This window comes from Pygocentrus nattereri, chromosome 16 (genome assembly GCF_015220715.1).
Source record: "Pygocentrus nattereri isolate fPygNat1 chromosome 16, fPygNat1.pri, whole genome shotgun sequence".
In the NCBI taxonomy this organism is placed as follows: Eukaryota; Metazoa; Chordata; class Actinopteri; order Characiformes; family Serrasalmidae; genus Pygocentrus; species Pygocentrus nattereri.
Window position 1 is genome coordinate 4,401,269 of NC_051226.1, and position 16,389 is coordinate 4,417,657.

The 16,389-nt window shown below is 42.0% G+C and overlaps 1 protein-coding gene across 1 annotated transcript in view; it reads right to left on the minus strand.

The window, feature by feature from the left end:
- bcr (BCR activator of RhoGEF and GTPase) overlaps positions 1-16,389 on the minus strand; it is a 170,115-nt gene that overhangs the window by 11,931 nt on the left and 141,795 nt on the right. The window contains exons 16-18 of the mRNA XM_017725097.2: positions 14,126-14,257; positions 8,025-8,084; positions 3,835-3,944 (exon numbers count right to left, since the gene is read on the minus strand). Coding sequence (XP_017580586.1) covers positions 3,835-3,944; positions 8,025-8,084; positions 14,126-14,257 — 302 coding nt within the window. The remainder of the gene's footprint in view (positions 1-3,834; positions 3,945-8,024; positions 8,085-14,125; positions 14,258-16,389) is intronic.

The window sequence follows — 16,389 nt, forward strand, 5'->3', positions numbered from 1 at the left end:
TTAATATGCAAACGAGGTGTCAGATCCACTCAAACAGGCTGGATTCAGACCAGACTTATTCCGGCACAAATTACGCTTCGATTCCAGCACCTGGGTCCCATTTTACATGAGCGGTCTTCTACAGATGATCTGCAGATGCTTGAATTATTAATAACTCAGTTGCATCTTAAAAGGGTTTAGAACCAGATTTAAGATTGGTTTTTTGGTTGTAGCTTAGGGTTAGGTGGAAGGACAGGCCAAGGCGAGTTTAGCATCTGCAAAGCATCTATGAACATCCATATAAAGCTTTACGGGAAACTGCATTACAGGACAAAGTTCGACCAAATTCAGTGATATCACTGTATGGTTGTGCTGCGGTTACATCATACAGGGAACAGCTGTAGAGTCAGAGTTGCTGCCTCGGGCATCAGCTGTTCTTCCTCTGCAGCGAGCTCTGCCTAAGAGTATTGTGTGGGTGTTATTAGTGCCACGTTGTGTACAGTCTTAATTGCTTCTGCCCTTAAACCCATTAGGCAGCTCATTACTGGCCATCGTTATTAGTGTCAATCAGCACAGACTGAAAAAATGGTGTGGAGAAATGGAGAAAACAGCAGTATTTACCTCCATTTTAGCATATTATGCCTCTCTTTTCTATCTCTAGTGTCTTGTTGTTTCTCCACTGCTTATATTTTGTAACGGTCAGCTTCAGTCCCGGTCAAATCTCATTTGTTTTTCCTGCTATTTAAAAAAGCAAGCATACATAACACATCTTCTACCAGAGCGAGCGAAGGAGACTGAGGCTGCTTGACTTTGTAAACACACATAAAAATACATGACAATTTCATGACACACAAATTTGCACCAGAGAAGGAACAGGAGGAAAAATCAAACAATAAAATGACCTAATATCATAACAGGCTCACATCCAATCAACTACTTGCTGCTATACAGTCTATGCAGTTACTGTACTCCGGTTATTGCTGTTCACAGGCTCTACATTGACCTAAATCTGTCTTGTTTTACAATGCATTTGTTCTTGTACTGACCATGTCCATCATATTCTCAGAAAAGCAAATCATGATGTTATTTTTCATGATAATGATTATATCAGATAATATTAGGTGCATTAGTTTCCATATTGCAATTATTATATTAGATATGATATGCTTCCATCATTTTTATTTTTATTTTATAACTTATTTCTCATATTATCTTTGCTATTGTTCTTGCTCATTTTGCTTTCTATTAATAGTATTATTTAAAAAAAATTTTTTTATTTATATTAAATTCCTTTATTTTTTTTTTTCTGGGTGAAAATAACTGAACACATTATATCTTCATACAGAACATACTTAAACATGACATTTTTCTGCAAAACATGTGCAACAAAGTATGTTTTTTTGCACATTTAATTAATATTTAAGTTCTCTGTAAAGTATGTGTCAACTTATTTTTACTTCGTGAACAAACAAAAAAAGTGTGATTCAAAAATATATGTTTAATTTTGTTCTATTTCAGATTTTTGTTACATTTCTTATTTTATTATTTCATTTTTGACTTTTTTTTAAATATTTTTTTTTAAATTGCATTTAAAAAAACTTCTAAGTAAAAAAAAATAATTAATTAACACATCCTCTACAGAGAACACCCTTAAGTGTGACACTGTTCTGCAAAAATATGAGGAAAAAAAAAGCCAAAATATATAATGTACTTTAAATTTTGTACAGGACATGTTTTATGGTGTATTTTTCATATGTTAAATTCAGTAAACAGTAATTTTGCATTCAAATATACAGAAGTTCTCTGTAGAGGATTTTTTGTTGTTTTACTTAGGAGTTTTAACCCTCTGTGAAGCACTACATTACATGTATGAAAGATGCTATTTACAGAAAGCTCATCATTTTTGATCAGTTAATTATCAACCCCCTCATTAACTGAATCAGGTGAGCTGTATCAGAAAGGGGGGGGTTCTGGGAGAGTGCCCCTTATAAGTGAGTGTCCTGTACAGGCTCAGGGCCTTGTTTGTTGGGTTAATGTGGGCTTGCAGAGCCATGGGCGTGGTGATGGGATTAAGAGGGCTCAGGGGCTCTTGTTCTTGGGCTTTGCTGTCTTTTAGATTAGCCTGTCACATTCACTTGGGTCACTAAGCACTGGCCACCTGGTCCTACACACCCCCACACAAATGCATGTAAGAACTCATGTACAAATGCAAACGTGTCCAAACAGGCCTCAACAAGCTACTGATCTCTATCTTCTCCTCTACAGCTTCTGGCCACCCGTATACAGGCTACACCAGCAGATCTGCTGGAGTCAGTAAATACTAGCTACTACCATTCATTGAATGAAGCCTGAAGTGAACAGACGGATGACAAATTAAAGAAAAACAAAAAAAAATACAAGACAAAACAAAAAAAAACAACATAAAGTGTCCTAGTAAGGTCACCACAAGCCTTCAAAAGACATTCCCTCAAATCAGGGGGTGGTAACTCACAGCTCCAGAGCTGCATGTGGCTCTTTTACCGCCCTGTTGTGGCTCAACAGCTGAATCAGATCAGTAGGTAATAATAAAATCATCCTCCTTTACAGTAAAATAAAGCTCTGCTGATCCTTCAACACAGTTTCACAGTAAATGGTCATAAACTCTGGAGTTAATGTAGAACTGCTAATTCCCCCACTGACCCTGAAGATTGGCATGCAGACCGCTGGTCACCATAGCAACACAGACAGCCTGGCTAGTAGCTATCACAAAGGCACAGAGATTTAAGACGAACATCGATAATTTGATTGTAAATGCTAAATAATTCCCTTTGAAATCACTCAGCTGGTTTCTTGATACGTTTAACCTTGATTAATTAATCAACGAGAAACTGTCAAACACTAAAAAGTCGTAAAAGTCTCATTCACCAGCTTCTCGCTCAAAGTCCCCCATTCCACATTAAATGTGTGCAGCGGTTGCACTGTGGCGCCTCAGGCACCAACTAAGGTGTTCCGGGAAAATTCAAACAAGACGCTGGCGAATGAGAAGCGACTTCAGCCTCATAAAAATCGAACGTTGAGAGAAACTACTCTGGTTTCGCGGAAAAGTTTCCTGCCTGAGATGTGAGAAAAGCGGCTGTGGCTGAGGAAAAGCTTAAAACAGAGCAAGTCTGTGTTTTCGTTTATATATTATATTTTTGAGGTTAGACTAGTACATTAACACATGCCTAGACGATAAAATGGACATAAAATGTTGTGGCTCCCAAGGTGGTTTGATTTTTGTTGAAAGGACATTATGGCTCTTCTTAACAGTTGAGTTGCTGACCCCTGCCTCGATGATGGTGGTGGAGAGCACGGTGTTTAACTGGGTTGAAATCTGGTGACTGTGGTTGCCGCAGCATATGATTTACATCATTTCCATGCTCTTCAAGTGACCCCTGATTGCCTTGTGAATGGCATTATCATGCTGGAGGACATCACTCCCATCAAGATGTAAATCATCAAGTGAGAATAAGTGATAGAGATCAATCAGAATAACTCTGTATTGATTTGCAGTGATCCTTCCCTCTAATGGGGACAACTCGACCCAAATCACGTTAGTAAAATGGACCTTACAACAAAATAGAGCCACCACACTGTAGAGGTCAAGCATCCAGGCCTGTAGTGTTCTCCTGGTGTATGCTGCACATGCACTCGCCCACTTGTGGAGAATAAGTGAAGGATGACTCATTTGACTGTATCACTTTTTTCCACCTCTCTGCAGACTCTGTCTCGGTGGCATCACGATCACTGGACATGCACTATTGACCACAATTTCCAACCTTAGCACTGACGTATTTCCCACAGCTGAATAAACAAAAAATGAATGCATTTACTTACTTGGTCACTGTGGAGATCTTCACTCCAAACACGCCTGCTTGTTTACATGAGGGCATTCTCTTCAAGCTGAATTCCCTGCTGGTGAACTTCATGGACAGCTTCACCTCAATCTGCATCACAAACAATGGAATGGGGTGTTTAATTTAAATTCAATAAGGTCCAGTTCGAGAAAATTTCCTCAAGCAAAGGTCCAGAACATCACAATGTCTAACCTACATCATGGCTCAGTGCCATTTACTGCTTACTGAAGTAGCCGAGTAGGAATATCAGCATCTTATACAGTCAAACTGAATATCAGATCAAATAAAGTCCAGTTCAGTCAGATTTTAACAACATTTACTGAACATCAGATCAAATAAAGTCCAGTTCGGTCAGATTTCAACAACGTTTACTGAACATCAGATCAAATAAAGTCCAGTTCAGGCAGATTTCAACACCATTTACTGAACATCAGATCAAATAAAGTCCAGTTCGGTCAGATTTCAACAACATTTACTGAACATCAGATCAAATAAAGTCCAGTTCGGTCAGATTTCAACAACATTTACTGAACATCAGATCAAATAAAGTCCAGTTCAGGCAGATTTCAACACCATTTACTGAACATCAGATCAAATAAAGTCCAGTTCGGTCAGATTTCAACAACATTTACTGAACATCAGATCAAATAAAGTCCAGTTCGGTCAGATTTCAACAACATTTACTGAACATCAGATCAAATAAAGTCCAGTTCGGTCAGATTTCACAAACATTTACTGAACATCAGATCAAATAAAGTCCAGTTCGGTCAGATTTCAACAACATTTACTGAACATCAGATCAAATAAAGTCCAGTTCAGGCAGATTTCAACACCATTTACTGAACATCAGATCAAATAAAGTCCAGTTCGGTCAGATTTCAACAACATTTACTGAACATCAGATCAAATAAAGTCCAGTTCGGTCAGATTTCAACAACATTTACTGAACTTCAGATCAAATAAAGTCCAGTTCAGTGAGATTTCACAAACATTTACTGAACATCAGATCAAATAAAGTCCAATTCGGTCAGATTTCAACAACATTTACTGAACATCAGATCAAATAAAGTCCAGTTCGGTCAGATTTCACCAACATTTACTGAACATCAGATCAAATAAAGTCCAGTTCGGTCAGATTTCAACAACATTTACTGAACATCAGATCAAATAAAGTCCAGTTCGGTCAGATTTCAACAACATTTACTGAACATCAGATCAAATAAAGTCCAGTTCGGTCAGATTTCAACAACATTTACTGAACATCAGATCAAATAAAGTCCAGTTCGGTCAGATTTCAACAACATTTACTGAACATCAGATCAAATAAAGTCCAGTTCAGTCAGATTTCAACAACATTTACTGAACATCAGATCAAATAAAGTCCAGTTTAATCAGATTTCACCAACATTTACTGAACATCAGATCAAATAAAGTCCAGTTCAGTCAGATTTCAACAACATTTACTGAACATCAGATCAAATAAAGTCCAGTTCAGTCAGATTTCAACAACATTTACTGAACATCAGATCAAATAAAGTCCAGTTCGGTCAGATTTCAACAACATTTACTGAACATCAGATCAAATAAAGTCCAGTTCAGTCAGATTTCAACAACATTTACTGAACATCAGATCAAATAAAGTCCAGTTCGGTCAGATTTCAACAACATTTACTGAACATCAGATCAAATAAAGTCCAGTTCAGTCAGATTTCAACAACATTTACTGCCAGTTTCCTCTTTTTAGAGTCACGTCATGTGGAATAACTTCCCTCTGACTCACTTTCTTCTCTGACTGCTGTTTCTCTCCTCCCTCCCCTGTGTGTGTCACTCTCTCGAGTCTCAGTGCTCATCGTAATGCACAGATCTGATTGGCTGAGTAGCGTCACGTGTGATATTTACAGTGCATGCGATTGGTCTGTGAGTCTCCGGGCTGGTAAAGCTACCATAAAGACTAGAAAAGCTACGGACCACCCCGTCTAAATTAAACAATTATACACAGTTCATAGGTCCAGGTCCGCATAGGACTGGCCCGCGCTTCACGTATTAGTGACCTCTGGTATACGGCAATTAAATAAAATGAATTAAATCACATTTTGTTTAGTCCTTCTTCTATAATGAGATAAGGAAGCTAGTGTGCTGACGGCAGCGCAGGCTTAAAATAGAAAATGACTCAGGCTTCAGGGTTTCAACCTGTCACAGACGTCATAACTGTCAGGCAGGTCTGCAGTGTGGACCCTTGTGGGGAGAACTGTTGCTCATTTACAGCATATTAAGGGCAGAAAATCAGGGGAAAAGTCTTCTGGGAAAGGCGGGTAGTAATGGCCAGGTGCAGAATATCATTCTCAGTAAGGGTGGGAAACACTAGACGCCCCCACGACTCAAAATGATCATGATACTCGAGCCATGACAACAACTGTTTTGTGCTTTTTAAAGATTTGCCATGTATGTTATACACTGTGATTAACTGGTTTTGACTACTGATTAAGCTTCATGAAGAAAACTAAATCTGTATGTTTAGTAGACAAATTTGTCAAGAGCGACTTGCAAACGCAACAGCAGTCAAACTCAGGGACTCCTGCTGGTATAGCGGTTGGCTTTTGTCAGTTCACAATCTTTACATATCAAATAAATGCAACAGCAGCATTTAAAAATCATGTTATTAACAGTGAAGAGTGGATTAAACAGCTTTTTATAGAGTTAACAAAGCCATGCTTCCTGAATTCTGCTAATCCATGCTAAAAGAGTGTCTTTCAAACCTGACACTGAACTTGTCATCTCTTAAAATGACTCTTTATGGAGTAGAGCGCTCTGTACTATCTTACGAGAGCACTGTAACCTGAAGTTAACAAGCCCACGTTTCCAAAAAGTGGGAGAGTTTTTCTTTGTAACTGTAACTTCATTTTAAATGATGCTTCATTTAACACCTAAACAAGCTGAAGCACATAGTAAATGACACTGTAGTGGTCAGGTACCAGGCAGCACGACCAAACCACAGAAATAGAATTTAAAAAGTAAAACCAAACTGTTTGGCAACAGCGACGACCGTAATTTGTTTCATGAGCATTGTGATTTATAACATAGCCGGAATTCTTAATATCAAAATATATCAGTTAAAATATCACAAAGACTATTTCCATATCCCAGTCGGTCGACATCATGGCACGAATGAATGAATGACTGAGTGGGGGGGGGAAAGAAAGAAAGACAGGAAGAAAGGGAGAAGGAAAGGAAGGGAAAGAAGGAAGGAAGGAAGGGAGGGCGGGAAGGAAGGAAGGAAGGAAGGAAGAAAGGGAGGAGGAAAGGAAGGGAAAGAAGGAAGGGAGGAAGGAGGGAGGGAGGGAAGGAAGGAAGGAAGGGAGGGAAGGAAAGAAGGAAGGAGGGAAGGAAGGAAGGAGAGAAGGAAGGGAGGGAAGGAAGAAAGGGAGGAGGAAAGGAAGGGAAGAGGGAAGGGAGGAAGGAAGGAGGGAAGGAAAGAAGAAAGGAAGGAGGGAAGGAAGGAAGGAAGGAGGGAAGGAAAGAAGAAAGGAAGGAAGGAGGGAAGGAATGAGGGACAGAGGGAGAGAGGGAAGGAAGAAAGGAAGGAGGAAGGGAAGGAAGAAAGGAAGGAGAGAGGGAAGGAAGAAAGGAAAGAATGATGGAAAGAAGGAGAGAAAGAGGAAGGGAAAGAAGGAAGGAAGGAAGGAGGGCAGGAAGGAGGGACAGAGGGAGAGAGGGAATGAAGGAAGGAAGGAAGGGAGCGAAGGAAGGAAGGAAGGAGGAAAAGAAGGAAGGGAGCGAAGGAAGGAAGGAAGGAGAAAAGGAAGGAAGGAGGGACAGAGGGAGAGAGGGAAGGAAGAAAGGAAGGAAGAATGGAAGGGAGGAGGGAAAGAAGAAGGGAGGGAGGGAAGGAGGGAGGGAGGAGAGGAAGGCAATTTGAGGCACCTAACCCCCAACTGCTCCCTGGACGCTGTGGATAGGGCTGCCCACCACTCTGGGCCTGTGTGCTCATTTGCCCCTAGTGTGAGCATTCACTAGTGCATATGTCGGTGCTGGTGGGATGGTTTAAAGGCGGAGGTGAATTTCCCCGGTGTGGGATCAATAAAGGGTTAAAAAAAGAAAAAAGATAACAGTATAAACAATATCTGGCCCAGCCTTACAGACGGTACCAACCCTACCAACCCCAGTACTCACCCCATTCATGGGAATGACCGTTCTCTGCCAGTCTTTACCCTGAAGCATCTGAGGGTCCAGCTGAGGGACAGACAGACAAACATTAATTAGCATTATTAAGCATTAATTAATTAATTAGCATAATTAAGCATTAATTCCAACATCCATCAGTTTATACCCACTGTTGACCCCAGGGGCCTGCAATATGGGATATATTCATTCTGCAACATGGAATGGTTTATAGTGAACAAAGGGGCTGCACCTCAAGCAGTCCTAGTCCACAACTTCTCAAACCTAGTGATAGTGACATCTGGAGAAGCCTGAGATGTTTTCCCCACTTAATCGTGTGCCGTCGTCTCATCCAAATCTAATCCCCATATGGTCCCGTGCAAAGTCCCAAACCTAATCTGAGCATCTTGATCACTACGACCTGCCTCAGTTCATCAGGAGAGATGGGGTGAGAATTAGGTCATTACCTATCTACATATACGCTGCCATGTGAGGTGGCTGACCAGTGACAGCCACTGACACACAAACACATCCCGAGTGCAGCAACATTAAGAGAGGAGGTTAAAAGGTTAAGAGCTCCCATATTTCTGCAAGGACTGTCACAGTTATTAAATAACTGACTGACTGGAATTGATTGAGCTAACTTTTTATTATTTTCCACTGGCTTTAGCTTTTACAATCTTATGTCTGTAAAAGTCGCAACAAACAGAATATGATTTCAGCCAGGTTGAGGTAAATATACACTCTCTGGCCACTTTATTAGGTACTGATAAAAGGTTGGACCCCCTTTTGCCTTCAGAACTGTCTTAATTCTTCATGTCAGACTTTCTACAAGGTGTTGGAAACGTTCCTCAGAGATTCTGGTTGGTTATTTGAGTTCCTGTTGTCTTTCTATCATCTGGAACCAGTCTGCCCATTCTCCTCTGACCTCTCACATCAACAAGGCATTTCCGTCCACACAACTGACCGCTCACTGGATATTTCCTCTTTTTCGGACCGTTCTCTGTGAACCCTAGAGATGGTTGTGTGTGAAAATCCCAGTAGATCAGCAGTTTCTGAAATACTCAGACCAGCCCGTCTGGCACCAACAACCACGCCACGTTCAAAGCCCCTTAAATCCCCTTTCTTCCCCGTTCTGATGCTCGGTCTGCACTTCAGCAGGTTGTCTTGACCACCTCTACATGCCTAAATGCAGTGACTTGCGGCCGTGTGATTGGCTGATTAGCTACTTGTGTTACCAAGCAACTGAACAGGTACCTAATAAAGTGGCCGGTGAGTGTGTATGTCAATAAAAGTAAATCCGTCTAAACTGTCCTGTTGTCAGATGGCAGCTATGTAGCATAGTCAGCTTTGAAGCAACAGAACTAATCAGCCAATTTAGCCAATTCAATCAAATAAAATAATAAAAAAACTAACAAAAAATAAAAGTATTCAAAAAAACATACTGTTTATACGACATTTAAACATCAGCCAACATTTCACTTGACAAGCCAAGTTTAACCTAAATTGTACAGCGAACTGACATGAATCAAGTATCACAACCTCACACAATGTTCACATGAAATATGCAGAACGTAACACAGTAAAACATACAACTCAAGAATTTTTAGAAAGGTAAAAAAGCTCTGTGCTGCTTTTGTTACCCATGTTCCTACAAACAGTTCCTCCAGTCACATTTATATAATATCAGTATATTTTTAAAGAAAATTGTACTAAAATAACGTCAACAACCTGAATCGTACGGATCAGAATCAAACTGCCTTGTTGGGAGGTGGGAGATTCACACCCCTAATACACGTACACCATCCGTAATTACCTTCTGTCTCCGCAGGGCATTACGGACGCGGCCCCACAGTCGGGACCCTTTGCCTCTAGCTGCGGTCTGACAGGCCGGCTCCACTTCAACACACTCTTCCACCACCTTACAAACATCCTCATCGTGGGGACAGCTCTCGCCCACCTCAGACAAACCCCCCAGCACTCCCTTACTCATCTCCACTCTGACCTCCATCACCCACTGCAGTGAGAGCCTTCCTACAGGACTGCATCAAGTCCTAACAGCCTGCATGACTGAGAATCACTGAATACCAGTCCCTGACTTTAGTGGTCCTTCAAAGGATAGTCCGTCCAGAGGGGCACCAACATCAGGGTGTTTGTTTGTTAATATTCCAGAATCATACGTTGCTGTTACAACCAAGTGACCGTCGCCAGCCTTAGTACTGTCAGCCATGTGCTGGTGGTCCTGCTCCCAAAGCCAATGTTCTGCTGCTCTGAATGGAGGCGATCAGACTCCTTCAGCTATAACACCTGTTTTGGAAACCCTGATCATGATGGTCCTGTTTCACTCTCTCTCTCTCTCTCTCTCTCTCTCTCTCTGGCTAGTTCTGTTAATCTCTCTACCTGCTGCTGGGTGTAAGCAGTCCTGCTCATCCCCCTTTGCCCCTCCCAGCAGGCCCAGAGTTGGCCAGAAGCCACTGCTAGAGAACACAGCCAGCCCAGTGCAGTTATTTTAGGGAGGTGCCTACAGTGTTGGTGCAATAATGACCAATTATGAAAACTCTGCACCATTCACACACTAAAGTGGAAAGCAATAAAACTACGCAGGAACATTGAACAAGGATGGAAGTCAAATAAAAAGTAATTCTGCTGATAATTGAATGGTTGACATGTAAAGAGTCATTCAGAGAGGTTCGACGTGAACTAGGTCACTGCGAAGAAACTTACTGGCTCAGATTTCTTTACAGTGATGTCTACAACACAAATGCAGCCATTTTATGGCTTATCACCACCACCGTGAACCATTCTGGCTCTGAGTTTCTCTACAATGGAGGAATAGGGGGAAAGTTCCCCTTTAACCCCCTAAAATCCCAGGCTTATTACATAATAAGGCCTACTATTCAACATCGACAGGGACTGAAATGCCGAGCTATTCTTGTGTGTAATGAAACTTCGGGCCCTGGCCTTTTAGAGAGTAAACTGATTATCTGTAAAGCAAGGATTTTTAATACGGGAACCAAATGAATGAATGTAAAAACTATGTGGTCCTAGATCAGATATCTAATATGTGGTCAAGTGTTTGTCATGAGTAATGCCACTTACACTGGCTGCGTCCCAATTGTGTACTACACACGAATACTGCACAGAATATACTGTGTACCAATCTTAATAGTATGAGCTCGACAGGTTGGCACATGCAATATTAACCATATGCACCATTCTTCCTAACAGGAAGTGACGAACCGTTGCTATGACAACGCACATCACAGCAAAGCTAGATTCTGAAGGCCACCTAACAAATTAGCCAATCAGACGGCCACAGCTCACTGCATTTAGGCATGTAGAGGTGGTCAAGACGACTTGCTGAAGTGCAGTCCGAGCATCAGAACGGGGAAGAAAGGGGATTTAAGGGGCTTTGAACGTGGCGTGGTTGTTGGTGCCAGACGGGCTGGTCTGAGTATTTCAGAAACTGCTGATCTACTGGGATTTTCACACACAACCATCTCTAGGGTTCACAGAGAACGGTCAGAAAGAGAGGAAATATCCAGTGAGCGGTCAGTTGTGTGGATGAAAATGCCTTGTTGATGTGAGAGGTCAGAGGAGAACGGGCAGACTGGTTCCAGATGATAGAAAGACAACAGGAACTCAAATAACCAACCAGAATCTCTGAGGAACGTTTCCAGCACCTTGTAGAAAGTTTGACATGAAGAATTAAGGCAGTTCTGCAGGCAAAAGGGGGTCCAGTCTTTCACTAGCAAGTGAAATAAAGTGGCCGGTGAGTGTATAACACATTTGTTTTTTTACAGAATATTTTACAAATCTGGGATGAATTCACATTTATACAGGTAGGTATAGTAGGTAGTTTGACCAGAGGAGGATGGGTCCCCCCTGGTGAGCCTGGTTCCTCCCAAGGTTTCTTCCTCAGTTCTGAGGGAGATTTTCCTTGCCACTGTTGCCCCTGGCTTGCCCACTGGGGGGTTTCTGTACAGTCTGTACATTCTTTCAGTCCTGTGGAAACTTTGTCTTTTCTGAAATCCTGTAAAGCTGCTTTGTGACAACATCCGTTGTAAAAAGCGCTATACAAATAAATTTGATTTGATTTGATTTGATACACCATTTCTGGTCGCGCTACCACCGCAGCTGCTCTTGCATCGCCGTCCACCGTTCCGTTGGATTGTGGGACAATAGTGCCCATCATTACTATACTCAAAAATCTACTGGTACTAAGTATGCATTGTGGAATTTTGAGTATACTCAACTTGTGACTATACTACATACTCCATTCTCAAACACTAGTTAGTACTAGTATTAAAGTGTGCAATTGGGATGCAGCGTCTTCTTCATCCAGTGCTTCTTCTGAAATGATGGGTATTGATAGTGAGTTTGTCCTCCTTGGCTTCAATAACAGCCTCTACTCTTCTGAGAAGGCTTTACACTAGATGTTGGAACATTGCTGTGAGGATCTGATTGAGCATTAGCGAGGTCAGGTACTGATGTTGGATGGTCAGTTCTGGATCTCTCTTCTCATCCCAAAGGTACTGGATGGAGCTCAATCACTCCAGAGAAAAGAGAAATATAAGAATGAGAAAGCTTGTAATATGAATATAGCCTATGTTTCATATCGCTTCACCCTGTATCTCCAATTTTGTTTAGGTTTTTACTTTTAGACACAATCTGAAATTGCCAGCTTTGCATTTTTACTTTTAGTCAACATTATCTGATGAATGGAGTGACAGAAATGGTCCAAAATTACTCGGATTAAATCAGTTCTCCATTGAAAGGGATTGCGGCTAACTGTGGGGAAGGGAAAGGATGACCGGAGGAACACTGTGGAAAACAAAAGTGGCAAAGGATCACCAGTGCAATGCTATGCCCTCCCACAGGCAGACTTTACTGGCAAAGTGTTTGTGAGAGTGAGGCCCATTCTGCATCCCTGGGTGAAGTCACCCAAGTCTGAGAGCAGAACCCATAAAAACTCCTGGGATGAGACCGTTGAGGCTGATTATGAGGTCAGTTTTCACACTGTGACATTTTCAAACAGGACACATGAATTATGGATGATTTCATTCCATAAAACCCAGGGCACACGGAAAACTTATTACCGAAAGCCTCTGGTCTGGAGAAGGTCTGGAAGTGAAAGTGCAACCCATATAATGACGACATCTTCCATCACCTACACATTTGGCCTGATTCAGGAAGGTCAGATACATGGAATAACTGATGTATGACAGTCTGCGTCATTGCATGAACTACGTGGCCAAAAGTATGTGGACACCTGACCACCACACCTACCTTTCTGACCTTTTTGGACATCCTATAACAAAACTACACACATTACTATGGAGTTGCCTCCACTCTTCTGAGAAGACACGATTTTGGAGGTGCTCCTCCAGTCAAAAGAGTATTTGTGAGGTCAGGCACCAATGTTGGAGGGGAAGACCCGGCTCTCAACCAGTGTTCCAATTTATCCCAAAGGTGATCAGTGGAGTTAATTTCAGAGCTCAGAGCTGGAACTAAGGGGTCCAAACCTTGAAAAACAAGACTCAGACCATTATCCCTCCTCCACCAAACTTTACTGTTTGCACTATGCATTTCAGTAGATAGTGTTCTCATGAGATCCACCAAACACTGATTTTTCCATCAGACTGCCATATAGTGAAGCGTGATTCCAGAAAACATGTTTCCACCGCACCGGAGTCCAGTTGCAGTGTACTTTACCCCACTCCAGCCAATGCTTGCATTGCACATGGTAATCTGAGGCTTGTGCGCAACTGCTCGGCCATTTCCCCTTTCCGTAAGGCTCCTGATGATGCTCTTTTGCTGACGTTGCTTTCAGAACTCAGTGGTTAGCAACGCAATAAGCCATGTTTATGCTCTACGCACCTCAGCACTCAGCGGCCCCACTCTGCGAGTCCACGTGATCTACTGCTTTGTGGCTGAGCTGCTCCTAGACACTTTCATTTCACAACACCTGAATTCAATAATTAGGTGGAGTGTCTACTCACTTTTGGCCATGTAGTGCATTTCAAGTAGGACTAAGTTCAGCAATTAATAGGACTTAACTGGACCTAAAATAAAGCATAAAAAAATGAGGAACGTGGGCCAAGATGACATACCGGAATCTGTCCTTTGCCAATAATGCGGTCTGTGCTCTCCACATCCTCTTTGTTCGTCTTGCTTTTATTGTAGCTCTTCTCATAGCAAAGCAGCCTCAACGTCTGAGATCCCTCCAGCTCAATCTCAAATTCCTGTAGCAAATGAGGTGGAAAAAAAAAATACATTACCCAAATTGCACTTGTGCATATAAATGTACAGCTCTGCCTAAACAACATTGCTTCAGATGGCAATGTTTTAAGAAACTCTTTCTACCAGGTGTTTGCTGAACAAAGCAATTAACCCGTCCTGGGGTTACAACAAAAAAAGAGCAAAACCTGCTGACTCTAGTTATTTGCTTTGCACACAGAAGGGAATAAAACATTTGCACTCTTAGTGGCATTTTATGTTCTCATTACAACCTCAAGCAGCGCTACTAAAGACATGAAAGGACTATACATGCAAGCGAAACATCTGGTATCCTTCATTCTTCTGTTAGCTCCCTTTGTTATGAGAGGACAAATGCAGTTACTCTGTTATGTCACATGTCCAGTTGGCAGAAACATGGCAGGTGGTTTCCTTTAGAAGACTCCAAATTGGGGATAAAAGCATTCGGTGTCCTTTTCCAGGACGATTTCTGTCGCCCTACCACTAAGCTAAGAAAGACCATTTAAAATGTTTAAATAATAAAAAAAAAAAAAGAACTTTTGTTGAACGATGTCGCTTCTCTCTAATGTTAGACATTCTCATATTTAAGAACCATAGGATGTATCTTTGCTCCATCAGAGGACAGAGAAGAGTCTGTGTCTTCTGTTTTGGTCAAAGCTTCTAGTCTGTTTACTACAAAGAATGAAACAGCTCTTAGGCTACGTTCACATTACCAGGTTGAAGTGGTACAAATCCAATTTTTTGCCCTAATGTGACTCAGATCTGGTGTTTTCAGGGCTGTGTGGACGCAAATCTGATCTTTACAAATCCGACCTGAGCCACTTTCATATGTGGTCCTAGATCGGATACGTATCCGATTCGTGGCCTTGTGGCCTTAATGTGATGCTCGGATCAAAATTCATGTCCGTTTTTTCCCACTGCGTGTGACCATCATTCAGAGTTACTCTGGCAGCAGCGCCGCACTGAAGTTAAAGCCTGTAAATGGTAGGAAAGCAACACATTTGACCTTTTCACCTTCGTCTCTTCGTCTTCGTCTCTAATAATGAAGCTGAGAGCTGATCAGAGTTAATGATCTTCTCAGCAAAGCTCGTTCTGCTTGAGTTGCTGTTCATGAAGCACGTGATTTGTTCATATGACCCAACTGATTAATGTGGGTCATTTCAGGACGCCAGTTCGTTCACATCAAAAGATTTGAGCCACTTACCTAAACGAGTTTGAACCATCATGTCAGAGAGATCGGATCTCAGCAAAAAAAAGAGACTTAAGGAATGAGGCCTGTAATGTGAATGTGGCCTAAAAGGAGGCGAAATATGTTACCAAGTAACTGGACTAGAAAGTTTTTTGTTGTTTTTTAATTTTTTTTTTTTTTTTACCCCATTTTCTCCCCAATTTAGTCGTTTCCAATTCCACCTACCACTTAGGACTCCCCAATCACACGATGCTACCAACACTAGGAGGGTGAAGGCAGCACAGGCTTCCTCTGAGACCTGTGAAACTGGCCACCGCTTCTTTTCTAACTGATGCTCACGCAACGTCACGGGACGGCCGAACGCGCTCGGAGGAAAGCGCCAACCGCCAGATCTGCTACATCAGCGAACAGACGCCTGTCCTGACTAGTATCACGTTGAGTGATGGGGGGAGAAGGGGGCCCATCCTACACACCCAGAGAGAGCGAGGCCAATTGTGCTCTCTTGGACTCCCGGCTACAGACGGCTGCAGCATCACCAGGGCTCGAACTCGTGATCTCCTGATGAACGCTTAGACGGTTGCACCACTCAGGAGCCTCCAGACAAGAAAGTCAACGTTTGCTGAGGTAACAGACACTCAGCATTCATCTGCTCATCGCACAGACATTAGATTAATAGATCTGCCTTTCTTAGTGTCAATTTCAAGCCACATGCTGCCTGTTATGAATTTGTGCTTTTATTAAGAGGCTTTTTGTTTTCTATTGTTTTTCTTTTTTGGGACCATGTGTGTCGACTGAGTTATGCATCCAGCATGTGGTAGCCTGTAGCCTTGAGGGGAAATTCCATCCCTCTAGGTTTTTGCTTTATTAAATTGGCAAGATGTACACAGAGCCACTCGTGGTGGTGTGAAATGGTCCATTCTCGAGTTTAAA